The sequence below is a fragment of the Carassius gibelio genome, chromosome A12 (genome assembly GCF_023724105.1).
Source record: "Carassius gibelio isolate Cgi1373 ecotype wild population from Czech Republic chromosome A12, carGib1.2-hapl.c, whole genome shotgun sequence".
Taxonomy (NCBI): domain Eukaryota; kingdom Metazoa; phylum Chordata; class Actinopteri; order Cypriniformes; family Cyprinidae; genus Carassius; species Carassius gibelio.
In genome coordinates this window covers 4,593,933-4,616,962 of record NC_068382.1, presented here as the reverse complement: position 1 = coordinate 4,616,962, position 23,030 = coordinate 4,593,933, and the positions used below count along the sequence as shown (strand labels likewise).

At 38.8% G+C, this 23,030-nt stretch overlaps 1 protein-coding gene across 1 annotated transcript in view; it reads right to left on the bottom strand.

The window, feature by feature from the left end:
* LOC128024926 (serine protease HTRA1B-like) overlaps window positions 1-23,030 on the bottom strand; it is a 33,277-nt gene that overhangs the window by 7,152 nt on the left and 3,095 nt on the right. The window contains exons 2-3 of the mRNA XM_052610810.1: window positions 15,128-15,230; window positions 11,523-11,727 (exon numbers count right to left, since the gene is read on the bottom strand). Coding sequence (XP_052466770.1) covers window positions 11,523-11,727; window positions 15,128-15,230 — 308 coding nt within the window. The remainder of the gene's footprint in view (window positions 1-11,522; window positions 11,728-15,127; window positions 15,231-23,030) is intronic.

Below are 23,030 nucleotides of genomic sequence, written 5' to 3'. Positions count from 1 at the left end.
ACGTGAAAATTTTCGCGCCACTCCCAACACCGGGAGCGCTAGGGACAGTGGAACTACCTCCATGGTCGAGACAAGACAGACAGATAGCACAGGGCAGGCAGATGGGGCAGACTGATGGTATAGAAGATTCACAGGATGATGGAAGAAGAGGTGACAAATCACAACATAAATCCATATTTCGATCTGAGTCCAGCTCTAGCTTATGGTTGGTACGGTTGGTGATCTCCACAAAGACCATCATGTGGAACTCAAGAGGTAGATCCCCCTGCTCCTGAATTTGGGATGGTGGGTCATAGCTAACAAAAGTAAAACTTTCAAAAATGGAAAATAATCAGGGGGTAAACAATGCCACTTGATTTTTGGTCTGGTATTCTGTCACACGACTGCTGCAAGGATGATGAAGGCATGATGAAGATAATAGAAACAAATCCTTTTAATGATAATCCACAAGATGAAGAAGGTCTCTGTAACAATGTTCTTTAATGGGAAGAAGGAGGCAGGAACCAACGGACAATCAAATAAGACTTTAATCAAAGTAAACACAAAAAAGCGCAGCAGCCCCTCATGGACGACTGCCACGCACAAACAAAATCAAAACAGAAAATAAATCCCAGGCCTGGTCCTCTCTCGTCCTTCACTGTCGTCGCTCCTGTTTTATCGTGGGACTCGCTCCGTTCCCACGGCTCTTGGCCCTGCCCCACTCATCACATACCCCCTTCGCAGGACGGGGGGTACTCCTGAGACTGCGCTCTACTCCCCCCCTGGGGGGGACCACTCACGGTGACCTGAGGGAACTTGGGGGTAGGACAGACGAGAAGAGAGAAAAGGAGATGGAAGAATGAGGAGCGACAGAGATGAGAGAGGGGAGAGAGGAGAAAAAAATAAATAAATTTGGTTCCCAGGCGCACTGCCGCTCGGCCCTCTACCAGCTGGGAGAACTTCTCTGCGTTGCCTGGCGGTGGCACTGGACGGCCCTTGGGCACGACACTCCTCCGCCGCCCGGTGGACAGTGACGGCTCCTCCGGTTTTGGGCAGCCGGCAGGAGCCCCGTTCCCTGCTCTTCCGGATTCCTTCACGGATGGCAGCAGGCTCCGGCCCCCTCACATCGCGGGTGGCCGGCAACTCACTCCAGCCCACCGCCTCCAGCGTCCACGGAGCCAGACTGCTACGCCCGCTCGATGGCACCGCGGGTTCACCCCAGTGGCGAGGGATCTTCGGCAGAGCGTCTCTCCTTCCTCCCAGGTTTCGGCACCAATGTAACAATGTTAAAACTCCATGATCACGGGAAGAAGGATGCGGGAACCGGCAGACAATCAAAATGACTTTAATAATAAAATAAAGACAAAACAGACAAAATCAAAATGCTAAATAAATCCAGGCCTGGTCCTCTCTCGTCCTTCACTGTCGTCGCTCCTGTTTTATATCCTTCTATCTCCTCCGTGGGACTCGAGACCGGTGGGTCGAGCTGGTGTCGCTCATTTCCAATCACTCCACTCGTTCCGTTCCCATGGCTCTCAGCCCCGCCCCACTCGTCACAGTCTCACACACAAGGGTAACATCCAACAATACCGGACAACATAAGGAAAAGAAAAGTGAGTACTTCAGGTATATATTACACACCTAAGGGGTTCGGGTGATAAAACAAATTTGGGAAGTATGATGGATAAGTAAAATTATAAAAAAAATATATATTTTTACATTTAAATTAACAACAAATCAAATCAAAAATAAAAATTAAGTGTGCAGCATATACCACAAAAAAAAAAAAAAAAAAAAAAAAGTATCTTAAGGGCTAACTGAAACCCTAACAGAGGATACAGGAGGACAGATAAGAGAAACAAGCACATATTTTTTAAAACATAGTGGAAGGAATATGGGAGAATGCTTGCTGAGCATTAGGCGGCCTTGTTTGTAGATGCACAATATTTAGCTAAAGATAACACACTACTGTTCTATCCCTTCACTCAATCCCACAACCTCCAACTGCATCTGACAGCCTACAATCATGCTCAAAGGCAGCTGGCTTGCATCCTGCACCAAATTAGTTATTTTTGCTAAGTTTAGTCTTCAAAATACACGTGCGGTTGTTTTTAAAACAACATATGTGACCCTGGACCACAAAACCAGTTTTAAGTCACTGGGGTATATTTGTAGCAATAGCAAAAAATACATTGTATGGGTCAAAATCATTAGGATATCAAGTAAAGATCATGTTCCATGAAGACATTTTGTACATTTCCTACTGTAAATGTATTAAAACTTCATTTTTGATTAGTAATTTGCATTGCTAAGAACTTAATTTGGACAAATTTAAAGATGATTTTCTCAATATTTAGATTTTTTTGCACACTTAGATTCCAATTTTTTTAAATAGCTGTATCTCGGGCAAATATTGTCCTATCCTAACAAACCATACATACAACAATGGAAAGCTTATCTAGACATACAGGTATAAAATCTCAATTTTGACAAATTTACCCTTGTGACTGGTTTTGTGGTCCAGGGACACATACATTTCAATTCAATTCAATTCATTAAATGTATCCCTTCTCTAGTTTCTCTGATACTGCAACCGTTTGAATTGTTTTCGAAAGGCATCATTTGACTCCTTTGATCTTCACTTTATTGCACCAGTGCAAAACAGAAAGAGAAGTTGTGTCATCCCCCTAAAGTAATAGTCTTGTAACAGCGCTCATACTTCTAACTTACTGTTTCAAAGGAAAATTGGTCAGTGAAGAAAATAAAACAATATTCATTAAATCATTTGATGGGGACTTTAATGATGAGGATTTGTTCCTCATTGCTCTTAAACGGTCAGGACTAAGCAGTCAGGACTTGAATTTCTCAATCAGCTTAAAATCTGACACTTTACTCTTTGATGAGTGGTCCTCAAAAAGTATTGGACAATGACATTTAGTTCTGATTGTACCAGATGAAGAGCTGAACTGCGCAAACTGGTGAAAGGTGATCAGGGGGTCATATGGGGACAGCAAATGACGGTCAAGGGCTCCTTGTGAAATTCAGAGATTTGGAATGTGTCAAGAAGGTGTAGAATCATGTCTATTTTTTATCATTTAAATGTATAAAATATTAAATCATTATGTAAATATGACTGTATCATTTATTGTTTTACATTTATTGCAATTTATTCCTTATTTTTATATTTATAAAGTATTTTATATAGTATAGGCAAACAACTCTGCATATTTTGACAATAATATAATGTTTGAATAAACAAAACATTTCTAGTCTAAAAATTTAAGTTTTACTCCCTTAATAATATCTACAATTCTGTTTGATGTGTACAATTTATATTAATATTTACATGTATTATATTGAATTTTTAAGTATTTTATTCATTATTTTTTACATTTAATATTTATATAGAATTTTATACAAGCATTAGATTTTAGAAACTTTGAGACTAATATATTGTTTGAATAAAAAAAAATTATTTAACTTGCATAATAATAGCTACAATTCATCTAGAGGCATACAATTTATTATCATTTATTTACTCTTTACATGCATTGGATTTCATTCATTATATTTTATATTGAATATCTATATATAATTTACATTATATTATTCATTTATTTCAATTATTGTATTTTATTTATTGTTTTTCTGTTGATTTTTTTAAATCCAAATATTCCATTTGAAGTGTTTGACAAGCAATATTATTTTAGTTTAATTTCCCATCAATCAGCTAACCAAAACATAATGTTCACTGATCATCCTAACGGGTAATTTAATCAGCTTCTGCTGTCTGTAAGAGTGGAAGCGGATTTGACGACTTTTTCATTAAATCCCTCTAATCTCTTTACAAGTGGATCATTGAAGTGAATTTAGAAAATGCTCTGAGAAAAGAAAACGAACAACCCCTGCCAGATCCACAGAGATGAATTATCCCAACTGATGAGTCAGATTTTACAGGACTGTTTCCACAGGGCAAAACAACTGGCCTGATTTCTGACAACTCTGCCTCCATGTAGGTCCAATCTGAACTGATGTTTTTCTCTTGAGTATCAAAGCTGAAACTTTAGCCCATGACTCAGTTTGCTCAGCAGACTCAAGATGTTCCATTTAGAAAGGGGTTACTGGGAAATGCTGCATATCTAAATACAAGATTGTTTTCTTTAACCCTTGTACTGTGTTAACATTCTGGACACAACTGTCAAACATGACCTAGATCTAATTGGAATTATTACAGTTCGCCAAATATAAGTACAATAAATTGAATAAAAGCATCTGCCAAATGCATAAATGAGGATACAGAGAAACTGACATATCAAAATTATTTTTTTCATTCTTATTTTGGGTCTGTACATCTTCCTTTACCACTAAATGTGATTTAACAGTACTGCCCCTTAGCAGTAGCAAATGTGTTCTAAGCCAGTTCAATTCCATACTAAATTTCCATAAAACGTTTGATTTCATGGGGTCCTTAAAGCTATTTGCCTTGAACCATAGCTGTATATGACCAAGTATATGCTGTTTGAAAGCATCCTGGGGATATAAGACTACTTGTTTTCAATGTTGAAGAAGTTCTCTCAGCCCACCCATAAAGATGATGGGATAACCATCCATATTGTATGGATGTTATTGTAATGGCATTCTTCCTGTCTTAGTGCGATCTGAAAAAACATCATTTTAGCATGGCCTCAATGGTTATATTGGTTAAAAAATGGCTAAAAACAACTATGCAATATCCTCTCCTGATCCAAACTACATGCATAAACACATATTGGATGAGACAACCTTTCTGTAAATAATTCAATTGTTTTGAAAAGGATTTTGAGTCAAAGGACACATGATATGGATTGAGAGCAAAACTTCCATCTAGAGCAAATCAATCCCAGCTGAGCCCTTTAAAACTCCCATGTTCTGCCAAAAAGAACAGGAATCTTCGACTGGCTCTTCCTGTTTCTCAGCAACCGTAAATCAGATCCCATTGGGCTGGTGTTTCCAAAGTCACAGTCATCCTTGAGTGGGTCAAACTCACAGTTTAGAAATTTCTGACTGTATATGGACAGACTGTTTTTCCCAAATATTAGCATTTAGCATCACTTTATCAATTTAAATGAAAAGCCAGGCATCACTCTAATACAATAGATGTCAGAATTTATCACTCTGAATGGCAGAAATATTTGTCTTTGCAATAAGGGGTCTGACCCAATTTTGGTGCCTTGCCCCTTCATGGAAGAACTCAGCAAGACTGCTTTCTTGGAAGACAAGACCAAACCCTTTCAAATATGTGCTGAAACAACCAAGGATGAATGATGACTGCATGTCTGCCAGACTTCGTCTCCCAAACACTCCCCAAAGGATGCCAAGACTCCTTGTATGTCTTTGAACTGGCATCGATCAGCTTTGAGTGCAAAACCGCCAGCACTGATGTTCGCAGACTAGCTTTGCGGTATGCATTAACCACGGGAAAAGTAAACACACAAAAATAATTCAATCCAGCTGCAGTTTACCCAAGAAATATTTACCCTCATTTGTATGAGCAACTGAATGTCAACAGTGAGACTTTGAAGGGCTCGCTTTCATTGCTCTGATGAGTCAGGAAGATGTGTCCGAGCAAGACTTCTGCACTACACGGATCTTAACCAATTCCTGACCCAGATTTTATGAGACATGTGTCCTCAAATTCAGATTTCCACTAATGGGGCCTGTTTACATCTGTGAAGAACATAAGGTATAACAGTACCAGGGTAGCATGTTGGTGTTGCAAATGAGCAATGATAATCTTCAGATGATCTTTTCAGTGCATTGACATTAATATATTGTTATTGACTGGAATCTTGCAATCAGGGCTTTCCAAATTAATTTTAAGGGGAATTCCAGACAGAACAATTGGTCCACACTTTAAATGTGATGCTATAATACAATAAAATGGATAGATCTGAGATCTTTTCTGAGAATTAACTACAATGCAATGACTTTTAATTAATAGGAGTGGGAGTGGTTTTTATCTTAATTAAAAAACAAGGGCCCAGACTTGTAGCTCAGGGTTTTTTCTACACCAACAACAATTCAAAATGTAGATTTTATATTTCTGTGGCAGTCTGAGATTCATTGGTATCCATAATCCATCTTTAAATTCTATCAAAATCCCTTTCAAGGCAGATCAATTCACTTAGTGGCCATCCATTCCATTAGTGGAACATATGCAAGTACAGGTTCCAAACTTATATTTCCATTCCGTATTTCAAGGAATAGAATTCTAGTCAGCAATCAAATCTGACATATAATGGTAAACTCTTAAGTTACACATATTTCAGGCTGGTCCAGCCAATGTGCATATGCAGTATAGAGTAAAGGTTGAATTCAAGTGTCAAATAAAGACCAGATTATTATCAACTGGCAATTTTATTTGGATTTATTTTACTCAAGCCTCCATATTGAAAATTCAAGAATACTAAGGTGTTTGTTTGGCTGAGAGTTGCAAAGTGGTTGTAAAGGTGTTCTGATCATCATTATTAAGTTTTAGTTTTATAATCATAATCATAATACTACACATTTAAAAACCAACCAAAGACATTGGGAAATATATAGTGGCAACTGATATTTCTATGCATTTTATGTAAGTAGTCTGTCATTCTACGTGTACTTTTGGCCATATAAATATCAGCAACTGCATTCAATTGCATATTTTTTCTCAGTTAATTTGAATAATTAATGTTTTGCACGTTCGTGATTCTTGAGTGCAACAATGCATCATTGATATTGAAGAAATCCGTAAACCAGAACTGGCATGAATTCACTAACAACCATCTAATAGATATGTCTATTTCATCTACGAGCAATGTGTTTGGTGAACAAAAGAACAGCTGTTAAATAAAGACAGCTCTGTATTCACAGACCTAGAGTGGAAATGTATTCCGACACACACTTCCTCTTGCCAAAGCTTGCATTGTGACCCAGATCTTATAGACAGTAGATATGCACATTCTCTTAAACATTCCCCCACGTACACTGATGTTTCAGAAGGATCAAGAACCAGATCTGAATGCAGTTGACTCAGTGTTGTTAGTCATCCTTACCAGATATTTCCCCTCACCTCTCTCACCCTGATGTGGCCTGTCGAGACCTGTCTATAACATTTACGTGACACAAACTGGAACTCAAAGAGTAACATGCTCTACTGGCATCTGTTTTCCTCTGCATCTCTGTAGGATATGCTTTTCTCATCCAAGGTTAGGTCTGTCTCACACGTCCTGCATCTGGAGCAAGTTATAGCAGCAGCAGGGCCATGATTCTTGGACATCCATCACAGTTAATGTGCTACGCACAGCAAAAATAGGTGAAGCAGTTAACTATACTTACAGTGCTGCTTCTGTGACGCTGCTACAAAGTCTCTCAGTGCTTATGAATGCAGCCTGAATGAATACTGTAAGGAATACTGCAACAGACATAATGCATACTGTTGGCTGCTTCAATGCAGATGCAAGATACAGGTCTAAGTGCATTACATCCAACATGCGGTCTAAAACAAGGTCATCAAGTCCATCAAACTGCTTTTGGAATGTGAAATGTTGTTGGTTTAGGCTGCAATGTTCTCTCTGATTTGAGGAATTTGGTGGGAATAAGAAAACAAGAAATCAGATTGGATCGAAAAGCGCAGTGAGCAACCCTGAGAAAGAACAGGTTAAGTGCAGAAACTATGGCAGATTTGGTTTTCCAAAGATGGGATACATTGAGAGCCTTTTGACATCGTAAATAATCTGTAATGCGTTTGAAAGTGACTTCTGTCCAAAAATAACCAGACAAACAAGGTGGTCTCTGTAACGACCCTATAGCATATTTACATAAACAGCTTAAACCGTTCCCACGTCTGTTCTCTTATATAATTGTAAATATGAAGAGGAATTCTGACATGGAATTCTCAGTGGGGACAAGAGACCAAAATTGACTCACGCCTGGCATGAAAGTCAAGCTGAAAAGAATATGAGACCGTTACTTTATATAAATTATTCACAATGCGGCAGTGACTAAGCAGAACCTGAACCAGAGAGTCCGGGGAGGAATTACAGAGACGTGGCACTGCTGTCTGCCAGCACAAGAGCCAGTAACTGTTACCAAACCCTGACAAACAGTATCACCATGTATATTGTTAAGTACATCCAGTGTCATTTGTGGTCATAAACTTTCTGAGTCAGTGCTGCCTTGGTCTTTTTTTAGTGCAATGCAGTCTTTGGTCTTTATATTTTTAAGAAAATAAATTAATAAATCTGAATTATATAAATACATTTGCCATTTTAAACCACTGCACTATTACCTGAAGAGATGATGTGCCCATGACAATTTTAACATATTTCTTAAAACTTTACTTTAATCCTGTATATACTGCACATTATGAAATTGATAGTTTTGGTCCTGGGTGCTGATTGGTCAGTACAGCATTCCAGTCGTACTTAAATACACTACATATTTACACCTACTGACATGAAACCAGCTACTGTGGATCTCTCTGTGCAGCACTGAGAAAGGCCACTGTTACTGTATATCTTCTAGTGGAAGTATGCCACTTCATGAATGTTAAAAGAAAATTTGCATCTGTAATCTTTTTTATTCAGCAGCTGCTTTATGAAAGCATTAAGGCACGTGATCTGTCTTTCTTCTTGATGCACACCCATGTTAACGGATTCCAGCGTTCACACTGCACGCGGTGGCGGTTTGTCAGAGCGTTGCAGGAGCAGTGCATCTGCAGCAGTGCAGTGATCGTTTACGTACAGAGTCTATTTTTGCTGTGCTGCACGTTGAATTAAAGTGACATTTCATTGTTCGCGGTAAACAAATTAACACGGAAATGCAGTAATTTCACAATACATTTATGTATAAAATTAAAGCCTACTGTGTTTCGCCATCAACATATGGCTTTTTGGCTAGGTTAAAACAAGAAAAAGAGCACCTTTAGATAAACAAGGCAACATATGCACTTTTATCAAGGCAGAAAAACAAAGTTCCTTAAGACCTGTGGGATTGCTTGTAATAAAGATATAAATGCAAAAGGCACAATAGTCGACCGTTTCTGTCACGGGTGATTTTTAATTTTAGATGTTTGTTATAGCCTAACAAGAAAAGTAGGCTAGTTGTTGTGTTTAAATGTGTTGCCGCTTGCTTGAGCAACTTATACAAACCTAGAAGTCAAGTGCATGAATAATACCTTGTTTATATTTGAGTTTAAACTAATGTCTATGAAAGATAGTTACTGTACTGTGATAAAAGAGTATCACAATGCTGAAAAAGCTTTATTTATTTTATTTTTTACATGATTTGAAATCAAAATAATGAACAAATGTTGTGTTCGTGGCCTAAACAGCCGTGAATCAGTAGCGGACTGCAAACGCGTCCTGTGTGAAAGCACAATGAGTCCATGCAACTTCTGCACCACATATGTAACACACACGGACTGCATACGCACTGCTGACGGAGTATGTGTAAAACAGGAGGGGGTAAAAATGCCATATATTTAGTTAACAATTCATCGCTGAAGACGTCACATCATGGAAACAATCTCAGATGCTAATTCAACAAGACTAAGCATGTTATCCATCTCGAAAGTGAATAACTGAAGCTCCGTTCCAAAACTAGTCTTCCAAGTCAGCTTTCGGTCTGAAATGGAATCTCATAAGTGGAGTGCTCATCCGTGTACAGTATGTCACATAAATATGGTGCAGTCAAGACATGTCAGAAATATCCTATTTATAAGTTGAATGCATATGAACAGCAACACAAAGTCATAATTTGAACTGGGTTTACTCAACTTTCTTTAGGCCCAGAGTACCTTCATAAATTGCATAAAAGCAAAGCAAAAACATACTGTACCTGATGTGGATTCTTAAATCATCATTTTGTAGAAATGGAGTTAAAAACTGCTGATTTTTTGGTAGAAAAGGTACATCACCATTTTGCTCCAACCAAAGTGACCTGAATTCACCCAACTCATAAAGATATCATATATGCATAAATATTCTCTTTTACAAAGTGCACAGCTATTTATTTCAATGGAGTTTGGCATTAGTTTATTGCTAAGCTAAATACGTGATACTCTAATAAGCGTTTCATTCATAGCCAGTGTTGGGTATAGTTACTTTGGAAAGTAGTTAGTTAAGTTACAACGTTACCATCAATTAAAAGTAATTAGTTATGATACAGCGTTACCTATTCATAAAAGTAACGCGTTAGAGTACTCATGCGTTACCAAAAATTAAAAGCCGTTTGCAGTGGCTCACACATGACAGACACAGCCCCCGGCCCCTTTAAATGCACCTAGAAGTCGTGACTCCCGACAATGAATAACGTCATTCATCCGACTAAATTAACACTGCAGGATAACAATAACAGGAAAGACAGTCAGCAATCGGCTATTCCACATGGCGTTTTATTTATTTATTATCACAGAACATATTATTAATCAAAATTCGCACCTACCCAGCCTGGGTAGCTACTTTATATTATGAGCACCACAAGATAACTCCTGATTTTTCTTTAACTTTAAATAATGCAGTTATCAAAGTACAAGTATGCTTACTTGTAAACACAACCTTAAACAGGCTTGCAGATTTAAATCCATTTAGAAATGATGAACAACCAGCCAGCCAACGATCTAACAGAAATTAACAGCTGCCTGTCAAACAAAAATGATAACAAACCGAATTAAATCCTTCACCGCCACACAGGCAAATGACAAATCGCTTAATAGCCGAAACTAATTATTATTAAAGTGTCACTCAGTCACAAGCCTAAATTCGCTTTAACACAGTCCTCTTACATTTACTCTTCAAAGTAGTGATTAAAACGTAGCAGAAGCAGATTTTCGAAACGTTTGTCCGACAGTCGATTTCTTTTTCGTTGACAAATTGAAAATAATGTGCGTACTTCCATAAACCAAACGCTGTCCTCTCTGCCATCTTGCCGGGAGTTCGAAAAAAAAAAAACCCCAAAAAAAACCCCAAAAAAACCCAAAAGCTTCGGCTCCGCTGATACATCCGCAGGTGGCACAGTAGACCTAGGCATACTGTCTGACAAAAAGCAGGCTGCAGTCGGGATTTTCCTTTCCTTAAAATAACGGATTACTTTTTTAAACAAATAACGAAGTTACTGATTACTTACGCACAAAACTAACGCGTTAAGTTACACATTTCAGGAAAAAAGTAATTAGAGTACTCTAACGCGTTACTTTGTAACGCGTTACCCACAACACTGTTCATAGCACACACAAAAATGGGATAAAACTCAATTGTCAACTATATTTTTGGTATTAAATATTATTTATTGAATTGACAATTTTCTTGCCTTATCCATCATGTAGGAAGAATTTTTCCACTGAGCTTTTGCTATGTATTATGGAATCGGTCTCTCCGAGAAGAATGCATCTAATTCTGCCTTAGAATTTGGACAAAAGAAGGTATTATGCCCTAAAACCCTACCTATACAGGCATCTCACTAGATTTTGGAACAGTTTGAGAGTTTTACTTTATATGCGATATAAAAACGTCTGGGTAGGTGCTTACCGGAGCGTCTATCTTGATTAGAGCAATGTCTGCTTTCTCATCTACATCTTTGATTTTGGCTTCATAGGTGGCGCCGGTCTTTAGTTCAACTGTCACCCGGTGTTTGTTGGCTACCACATGGGCATTGGTTACAATCAGGCCATCTTCAGACACCACGAAACCAGAGCCGCTGGCCACCGCCACTTCCCGCTTGGTGAACATCATTCTAAAAAAGAAAAGTGAAGAGGTTTTAGAAGATTACTCTTTATGAGCAAGCTTTTCATAAAGGAACAAGTCTACTTTCCACAGAAGAACAGCAAGGAATGATGGTTTCTCGACGTCCTTGACGTGACTATATCTTCCAGCTAGATTTGAGTCCAAGGAGAAACTTCTTCTGACAAGTGATTTGTGGAACACATGACAGTTGTTCTCAAGATTTATTTATTTATTTATTTATTTTCTTTAATAAAAATTTTGCACAATTTCAACAGCTTAAAATTGAGGTTGGCTGTTTTCTACATTCCACAAAATATTTCTTATGCAATGATGAAGATATCATGATATTTAAGATTGATTAAGATCTATTAATATGTACACTCACTGGCCACTTTATTAGGTACACCATGCTAGTACTGGGTTGGACCCCCTTTTGCCTTCAGAACTCCCTTAATTCATCTTGGCATAGATTCAACAAGGTTTTGGAAACATTCCTCAGAGATTTTGGTCCACATTGACATGATAGCATCACTGCAGATTTGTCGGCTGCACATCCATGATACAATATTGGATTGAGATCTGGTGACTGTGGAGGCCATTTAGTAAGGTGAACTTATTGTCATGTTCAAGAAACCAGTCTGGGATGTTTTTTAGCTTCAAGACATGGTGCATTATCCAGCTGGAAGTAGCCATCAGAAGATGGGTACACTGTAGTCATAAAAGGATGGACATGGTCAGCAACAATACTCAGGTAAGATGTGGCATTTAAAAGATGTTCAATTGGAACTAAGCGGCAACATCCCGCTCTCTCTCGTGAAGCCTATATGGAAGTGACTTACACTGCAATTATATAGCATAATATATAGCACAGCTGGCCACTAGAGGCTGGTTGCAAAAGGCAGTCAATCCCATAGATCCCCCATGTTAAAATGCCCAACTTTACAACAGTTGTTAATTCATTTATTAATTAAGATAATAAATGTATTAAAAAAAAAATGTATAACTCATCCGTTTAAATTATATTAAGCCTTACATTTCTGCATAATTAATGGCGTGGACACTTGGTGGATTGCCACTGCTGTCACCGCCGTCGAGCTAGGTGGGCATGGTTTCAGTAACTAGCTTAATAATCCAGGAGTGATGTGCGGTGACATGCTGGCAAGATCGCGATGGCCGCCTCCACCCACTTTTGGCTTCAAAAATGCTCTTCGGAAACCTATGGGTGACGTCTCGGACACTACGTCCACCATTACACTACCACTAGGGATGGGCGATACCACATTTTTTCCATGCGATACGATACCGACACGTTGTTAAAATTTTAATGATTCTGATACTGATACCGATACTGCTTATAATTTTAAAAGTGTATGTGATTTTTTAAAATAATCTTAATAAAAAAAAAATAATAATAATATAATTATTATTCAACTTAAATACAAATGACATACACATTCTGACCATTAATAACTCATTTATTAGAAAAGCAAATCTAACAAATAAATAAAAATGTTTAAATAAACTTCTTACAAAAAATTATGATTAGATATTACACAAAAAAATATTACAGTATATTAATACTTCTTTGTAAATTATTATTTGAAGTAATCATGGTTAATTTGCAGTTACCATGGCTACAAGAACAATGATTTGTGGTGTTATTGTTAAAACCATGGGTAATTTTCATAAGGGAACCTGAAAAGTTTCAAAGCTTCAAATTTGCGTTTGAGCCCATGTGAAAAAGTAGCATAATTTACATATGATTTACAGTATATAATACTGTATTTTTATAAATATCAAACATTCAATTCAATTGTGCATTATAGCCGACACCTACAGTAGATGAACAGTTACAGTTGTTTTTATGACTGTAAGTCATTCTCCTCAAATGCTACTGACATTAGAAAAGTGTAAACCAATATAATATGTAACTTTAGAGACGGTCCCTAAATTTGAGACTCTCGAACGTCCAACGTCAAGCCAACTTTATGCCTGTTTTATTTTTTTTGATGTCCTTGAACATGAGGTGCAAGCGGTTGCGAGCGCAGATGGGAGAATGACACTACCATCTGAATGTCCCAACAAAAAAAATCGAGACTCATCAGACCAGGCAATGTTTTTCCAATCTTCTATTGTCCAATTTTGGTGAGCCTGTGTGAATTGTAGCCTCCGTTTCCTGTTCTTAGCTGACAGGAGTGTCACCCGGTGTGGTCTTCTGCTGCTGTAGCCCATCTGCTTCAGGTTTCAATGTGTTGGGGGGTCAGAAATGGTATCCTGCATACCTTGGTTGTAACAAGTGGTTATTTGAGTTACTGTTGCTTTTCTATAATTTCTAACCAGTCTGCCTATTCTCCTCTAACATCTGACATCAATAAGGCATTTTCATCCACACAACTGCCGCTCGTTGGCTATCTTCTTTTTTTCTGACCATTCTCTGTAAACCCTAGAGATGATTGTGCATGAAAATCCCAGTAGATCAGCAGTTTTTGAAATACTCAGACCACCACGTCTGGCACCACCAATCATTCCACTTTCAAAGTCACTTAAATCCCCTTTCTTCCCCATTCTGATGCTCAGTTTGCACTTCAGCAAGTCATCTTCACCACATCTAGATGCCTAAATGCATTGCGTTGCTGCCATTTGATTAGCTGAGTAGGTATTTATATTACCAAGTAACTGAACAGGTGTACCAAATAAAGTGGCCAGTGAGTGAATATTCTAGTGTGAAAAAAAATCCAAACAGATACTTTAAAACAACATTAATATTCTATAATGAGGATATAGCTTAGTGGATCATGCCATAAAAAAATATTTTAATGAAGTGCTTGACACTTAAACTCGCACAGCATGATTTATCCATGAGAAACATGTTCTTGGAATAACATCAACCTCTCAACATTCTCCGAAAATCAGAGAGAAATTATTAGCTGATAAGAATGTTGTTTTAGGGCCAATATGGATGCAATCATGCTTACTTGAAAGTAGTAATTCTATTCATATTGATGACAGAGGGCTAATAGAAGACAGAACAAGAGGAAATCTATATTTTGCCCAGTGTTAATTCATAAAGATGGCAGCGAAAGAGACCGAGAACGAAATTCAAACTGATCACATTCACTTTAAAAAATAAATGTTCCAAGAGGGTGTTTTTGTAGAGATGGCATAGAAGATCCCTTTTAGGTTCCATAAAAAAACTTTCAAAGAGTAATTAAAAAAATATATATATATATTGTGTGAAGAACATTTTAATAATCTAAATAACCTTTTAAATACCTTTTTGTGCGATGGAAAGTTTCCACTGATGCTACTGATGTTATTTTCAGAAGGGTTTGTGTCAAAGTCCTGATAAAGTTGTCCTCTCTGAGACATGTGCTCATTGATTAATGGAGTGTGTGATTCAGGATACATACTTGCGGAACAGCTCAATGTGAACCACAGCTGGAGCGATCTTCTCCACCACATCAGCGATGAAGTTATATCTGTTCCGGAGGCTATCTGGATTCTCCTCGTGGCCTGAAGAACACATGGCAAACAAAGAGTCAGTTTATACCAATTTGGTAGAGCAAAAGAACTATATAATATACATTTAATAATGCAATTTTATAATAAAATCCTATTAAATGTAGGATTTTTCGAACTGTTAAACAATTAATCATTACATTATATAAATTAATGAGAAATGATACAAGCATGCTGTAATACCAGAAACATTGTCATAGTATTTTTTTACTGTGAATTTCTGGCAACCAGAGCTGATTTTTTGTAGCATAATTTAAAATAATATTTTATAGAGTGCTTACCAAAAAAAGTAAATAAATGGGACATGAAATATTTGAACTGAAATTGATTATATACTAGAAACGAGAGATCAAGGTGCTGTGGGGGAAAAAGAAACCAGCACAGCTATGTAGGAATGTCTTGCAAGGAGACAAGTTTGTAGTGTCATACAAAAATATTTGACCACACATTTCCATGATTGCTAAAATAAGACAAAACCATTATTTTGGGGAATTGTTTTCATTGGAATTATTCCATAACACACCAAAAGACCTAATATTTCTTATAAAACCGCAAAATGAAAGAGACAAAAGAGATTTTGGGAAGACTTGGCTAGAAAATTATACATCCTTAGTCAGAAAGTGCTTGCAAAACTTGGATCCGAGTCAAGACCTTTTATAACTTTGCACATGTAACACTATCTTTTACCTAGTATAACCCTTCTTTCACAGCATCTGCATGCAAGCACATCTTCACTGCCCCCTTGTTAGGTAGCATGCTATTTTCTTCCCTCGCGGTCTGTGTACAGCTTTATGTACAACACCTTGACCCAAAACACCAAAACTTGAATGACCTTTTTTTTCTGGGAGGTTTATATTATGAATTCTTGACTATTTGGGTTACATAATAGAGCAATTACCATAATTCAATACAGATGGGAAAAACCTCATTTGCCGTACATTTGCCAAACCATACACTCCCTACAACATAAGTGTGGAACTAACAAATCATATACACTCTACTTTCTTATGAGTTCTATAACTTATATCAGCGGCTAAATTCATGGGATCCTTCTTTTCCTAATGTCACTTGACAACATCTGGGAAAGGGAGAAACTGTTAATCTTCTAAGTTGGTTGTGAATAGGAATTACATTTTATTTACTGTAGATACAGGCCTGTAAAAAAACAATTGTAGGCTTATATAATGGATTGCCATTCCCTCTAGCATATCCCATCATAACTCTGGAATCTTGATAATGGAATTGTTTTTCCTCTCTCATAATATGGCTACACATCTGTAGAGGACTTAGTACGTTTAAACCGAGAGAACATTTCATTTGCTATGTCATAGCTGGCATAAAATCTAACACATTTGTGCAAACCACATATGAGTCATGTTTTATGTGAAGAGTACAAATAATGATTCTATAGGCTCCAGGGACATGTGGAAAGTTCAGGAAAAAGCCATCTGCATCTATGGACATCTGCTTCTTGCAAGTGATATTTTAACAAACTGAAAAGAAAATGTCACAGCTTTCATAACATTTCATAAAAAGCAATAATATATATATATATATATTTTTCGCTCTGTTCAAAAACCTAGTGAGCACCTAGTTGGGTAAAATAGCATACTTTATATCCATACCATACCAGTAGGCATGCTCAAGCCATGGGTGTGCATTTGATGGCATGCAATACTGTTTAAATACTGTAGTTGGCTCACTGTGTCATTGTTATGTACTTTATGTCGTTATGGGATGTCTTATATTAGCAGAGTCTAGAGTCAGAAATATAATAATTATTAATTATAAGCACATAAATGACCAAGTAAAGTCATATTTAAAAGTGACAATTTTTGATAATACATAAGTTGAAAGGTGCATGTTGATTTCAAATATGGTGGGAATACATACATACAACATTAGCAAGCTCCAGTGGCTACAGAGCTTGACACATCATGGCAACCAGCAGTTCCTGTGATAATGGTCGCTAATGCCGTGTTTTTTGTTACCTGAGCCAGTTCATTAGATAACACCATTCCAGAGCCTCGTCCCAACATGGCCACCAGTCCAGAGTCTCTTCACAAAATGGCTGCCAGCCTAGAGTCTCTTCATAAAATGGCCGCCAGGATTTCTTCACAGGATGGCCACCAGTCCAGAGTCTCTCCACAGTTTGCTGCTGTCATGGACATAATGTCACAGTTTTCAGCCATCATGGACTACATGCCAGTGTTCCCAGCCATCATGAATGATGAACTTGAAGCTAGCAAGACAGTGCTCAGGCAGCCAAGACTTTCCTCCAGTTTGGCAGACAAACCGCTGGTTTCGGCCAGATCAGATGGCATCCCAAGGGCCTGAGCAACCGGTTGTCACAGAGACTGTTCCCCTGTCCTCAGTGTTTCCTGTTATGGCGGTAGACATCTTGTGTACTTGCGCTACAAAATGCTCTACTACTCCTCCAGAGCCAAGTTCATTTCTGAGCCTGCTCCAGTCTATGAGTCTGATTCAGAGCTTGCTCAAATCTATGATTCTTTTCCGGAGCTTTCTCCAGTCCATGAATCTGCTCCAGTGCCCATCCCACTCCATGAATCTGCTCTAGAGCCCGCTCCAGTCCATGAACCAACTCTAGAGCTCCTCCAGCTCTTCTGGAGGTGGTGGCTTCTGCTGCAGAACCTCCCAAGGTGGTGGCACCAGCCCTAGCTTCTCCCAAGGTGGCGGCTTCCACTGCAGAACCTCCTGAGGCAGTGGGCATCTGCTTCAGCTCCTCTTATGGTGGTGATGCCAACTTATGAACTCCTTGTCTACCCAGCCACAGCCAAGGAGACCATCTGTGAACTCTCTGCCTGTCCTTTTACGGCCAGTGAGGCCATTTATAAACTCTCTGTCTGTCCTGTCACTGTCTTGGAGGCTGTCTGTGAACTCTCTAAGTTTCCTGTCACAGAGGCTCACCATGAATATTCTAAGTTCCAGGATACAGCCCCTGAGGCCAATGCTGACCTCTCTTTGCTTTATGTTTCAGTCTTGCCTAATCAGCAGTGTTGGTCTCTATTTCTTCCAGATCTGCCCTGGGGGCTTTTGGCTCCACCGTGGTTAACATCAGCTCCACCTGCTCCATCTTTGTAGTCCAAGACTATGCCTTGGTGGTCTTTCTCCACTACTGCTCTGCCATGGTGGTCTTCTGCTCCACCATCGGGATCCCTGGTCTCATCTGCTCTGCCATGGAGATCTCTGGTCCCTTCAGCTCATCTATGGTGGTCTTCAGCTATGCCCAGTGGTCTTCAGGTCTGCCCTCATTGTTTTCAGCTCCACCTGATCCATTCTGGTGTTCTTTAGCTCCACCCTGGTGATCTTCAGGTCTGCCTACTCTGTGGTCTTCAGCTTTCAGCTCTGCCCTGGTGCTCTTCAGCTTTGCCAGCTCCAACCTTGGCTCCCTGCTCTGCCCGCACTGCCTTGGTTTCCTGCTCCACTAGCTTTGCCTCAGTCTCTTAGTCCTCCACTACATGGGCCTGGCCCTCTATCCCTCCCCCTTTTTCGCCTCTGCTCCACAATAGTGTTGCACGATGCAACAATACTTCAAAAGTATCGCGATTCTCGAAAATTAAAAACGTCACGATTCCTAAATTTATTAGTATCGATACTTCAAAGAATGACTGCATTCCAGATTTGCAGGAGACATATTTCATGTTGGTGCGTGCAACGTACGCTTCCGGTGCCTCCCTATGGACGTCTGTATTTTTTCTCCTCACGCAAGCAGCAAAAAAGCACTACAGCGAGATGGCTGCATTTAGTGGCTTTACTAAACTGATTTGGCTTTACTAAAATGTGTGCATAATCACATTAAATAGTTTAAATAAGTTGTTCAGATGAACAAAGCACGAGGTTTTCTTGCATAATTAACATTTTAATTGTTTGGTCAGACAGTTCATATATAATATTCACATTAATCAGGGATTAAACGTGGAGTTATGTTCTGTATGCAAAATATGAAATGAGAGTATCTGCACAGTACCTATAACTGCGCTTTGTATCTGCTGATTGCTGATTGAGATTTACATACTTGGCTCACTGACCCTGTATGCTCATTCATTTCCTTCATAAAAGAGATGTATCAGTTCATTCAACTCGTTCACAAATGAGAAGATCTCTCGATCTTGCTCAGTGTAGGGCCTATGGGTTCAACACATTCAACAAATCTCATGCTCTGTCACATGTTGAGTAAGTCTTTGACAGGATGAAACAGTTCACTGAGCTGTTCACGAGCTGCTCATGCGCTGCTAATAGTGCCGTGTTCGGCGCTGCTGTGGAGGAAGGAACTTCAGTGAACGAGAAATATGAGTCAGTGGATTACCTGAACGAGAATGATTAGTTCACCTAAAAGATTCGTTCACGGACGAACCATCACTATTGTAATTTCATTTAGCCTATATTAAATATTTGGAATATATATTTTCATATTTTATTAGGTTCTTTGATAAGGTTACAATACGAAGGTCTAAGTAGCAACGTATCTTCCGTGATGTCCCCGATGCGCAGGTCGGGGTAGGTAAAGAAATTTTACTTTATTTGCGGGCTGGTGCGGGCCAAATAATTTCATAAAAGCGGGACCCGTGGGTTGGAAAAAAACCTGACCCACGCATCACTAGGCTGCATGTGCGAGCACAAGTGATACTGTGGCCGCCGGTCCTCGACTGGTAGAAAAAGATTACGCTCAATAAAGGTGACGCTCAATAGCTCACTGGCTGAGTTTTCTCCTCTGAAAGAAAAGGTTGCGCAACTGACAGAATAAGTTACAATATCTGAGATATTGCTGCTAAATTTTATTAGCTTTTTTTTACTTGAATGCCATTGCTTAAATTGATATTATTTACCTTTTGACATTTAATCTTCTGAGTTCAGAAACATTGTTTAATATAATCGCTGTTCATATTTTTATTCAAAGTTCAGAATCAAGATAAATTTATTACTCTTATTTTTCTTATGAAACTGTTTAATATATCTGCTGTTCATATGTTAATTTATTAGTGTGTTACATGATTAGAATGTTGTCCCGGTTTTAAAATAAAGCACAGCAATGATATTTGAGAGTGTATTTTCCCTTTTCAAGATCAAAAAAGTATCGAATTCGCAATTCTTGACTAGGTATCGGTATCGAAACAATAATATTGGTATTGTGACAACACTACTCCACAATCCACCTGGACTATGATGTTCATGGAGCACCTGGAAACCGCTCCTTTTGGGGGTGGGGGTATGGGTTATGTCATGTATCCAGTCCCTGCTGTGCCTCCCACTCTCCACATGAGCTATCAATCACCTTTTCACCCTGGACTCAATTTCCCAGAAAACTCTTCCTAGGGACTGATTATGGACCTGTTTCCTATCAGTGGGATTATTTAAGTTGCACTCAGACACACACAGTTGGCTGAGTATTGGTTAGCCATTCAGTGTACCTTGTTTGCCTTGCCCCACCTTAGTTCCATGACCTTTGACTGATTCCTTGTTTTGGTTTTTTATTATTGTTTGCCGCCTGGCCTGACCATTGCCTGTTTTCTGGATTACTCTTTTGTCTTGTCTTGGATATTGATGTTTTACTGGTGCTTAACCCTGCCTGCTCTGACTATGCTCTATTTAATAAATCTTGCACTTGAATCCCCTACTCCGTTGTATGCTCAACGTTACAATAAATATATCTATAATCTATATAGAGATAAGTGAGCAGAAAGCATGTCTGTAGTCAATGGTACAACGCTCACAGTCTGCTTTGTGTAACAACAACAGTTGTGATACCACACATACTGTAAATATGGAATAGAATTGACGTTAAAATAAACAACACTCAACTCTGAGATCCAAGACATCCAAATACACCTAAAGGCACCATTATATATGCTAGTATTTCTATTTATGAATAACGTACTCGGTTCCTTAACGTAAGCTCAGTTACCTGAGATATGGGAACTTGTACTGCCTCTTGCTAGACACATAGGGGAAAAAGCCTTTTTCATTCATGCAGAGATGATGTCTATTATCCATCTAGAGAGTCTTTGCTTAATGACCAGGAGCCCTCTGGTGTGGTTTCTAGAGCAGACAAAGAGTTGTACTGACTGCCTAGGTGGCGGAATGCTCAATATAGATTCTTAGAGCTCTGACTGGGCAGAGCAGAGATAGCTCACTATCCTCTTCAGAGGTAGGAAGCGTGGAGACCATAATGACCTGAGCTCTGAATGGAGTAGAGATCACCCTAGGTACTTAACCGTGCCTTGGTTTCAGGATGGCATTAGGCCTGAATTCCAGGCAGGCAGGGCTAATAGAGAGTGGCTGCAGGTCCCCTATTTGCGTTACTGATGTCAGCACTAGAAGAAGGCCAGTCTTCAGCGACAGTGACCGAATTCTGGCAGACTGTACTGGCTCAAGGGTGGGGCCCTTTAGGGCCCTCAGCACCGTGGGCAAATCCCATGAAGGGATGGCAGAGGGATGAGGCAGATTCTACCTCCTGGCAGCCCTTAGAAAGCGGATGACCGTGCTGTGTCTGCCCACTGATTGGCCCTTGATAGGGGCATGAGAAGCCGCTACGGCCGCAACATAGACTTTGAGTGTAACCTTTGATCCAGCAGCTCTTGCAAAAATGACAACACCTGTCAAAACAGAAGTCTGAAGGTCTTTGCCATGGTTTATACACCAAGCGGAGAAAAAAGACCACTTTAAGGTGTAGAAGCCTCCAGTAGACGGGGCTCTAGCCTCTAAAATTTTGTTTAGAACCCACTCTGGGAACCTGGAAGGTTGTGTGGCCAGAGGTGCAGGGCCCATACGTCAAACCGAGGGTGCCACATTGTCCTGTTCGCCTGAAAGAGGAGATTCCGTCTCAGTGGAACAGGCCAAGAGGCTGCTATCCACAGCTAGTGGGTGGTTTTAATGCACAAACGGCAATCCCATTGGCTGGGCTCACCTATTATCGTCCCTGTTTTCAGAAAATCAGTTCAAGCAAACGCACAAAACCTGATTAATATTCATGAATCCAGCAGCTCATTAATCTTTCATCATTATTATCCTATCAGTATTTTTATTAGTTTTTTCCCCAATTTGTGTTTTTTTTTGTCAGAAACATTGAATGACAGAAAAAACAACCACCTCTCAAGTTAAAATGTTCAGTTAAAATGACTAATATGCATTTAAACATGGTTATCAAATTTACTACTAATTACTTAAGTTATATTAAATAATACTTGATTATTATAAAGCTTGACTGACTGATGTTAAAAGTAGGGGTGCTCCGATCACGATCGGCCGATCGTTAATGCGCAACTCGTCAGTAAAGCCGGTTATCTAATCAGCGGTTAATTCCATCAGGTGCGTGATTTCTGACGAGTTGCGCATAACGATCGGCCGATTGTGATCAGAGCACCCCTAGTTAAAAGTGTACTGATGTTAAAAGTGTATTTAAAAAAACGGTGCTATTTTACAAATAATATATTAAGCAAAAAAGTTAATGTCAACCCCTATATATATATATAATAAGTGGTCAGTTTGTATTTTTGTAAATTATACAAGAGGTTGATATGGCATCTTAATCCTTACAAATCTATCCTGTTATCTTGTTGTGAAACAAAGATAGTATCCTGGGACAAATAATTATTCTAAATTTAAAAACTGATACAGTTCAGCTCTTTTAGTTAAATTCAGTTATGTTGCTATGTATTGTTTGTCATTTTAGGTTTAGTATATCATAGGCACCAAAAAAAAAAAGAAAAAAAAGTTTACAATTGTTTTGGATTATAGCTAGTAGGTTATGAATCATGTGGAAATTCAGATATTCCA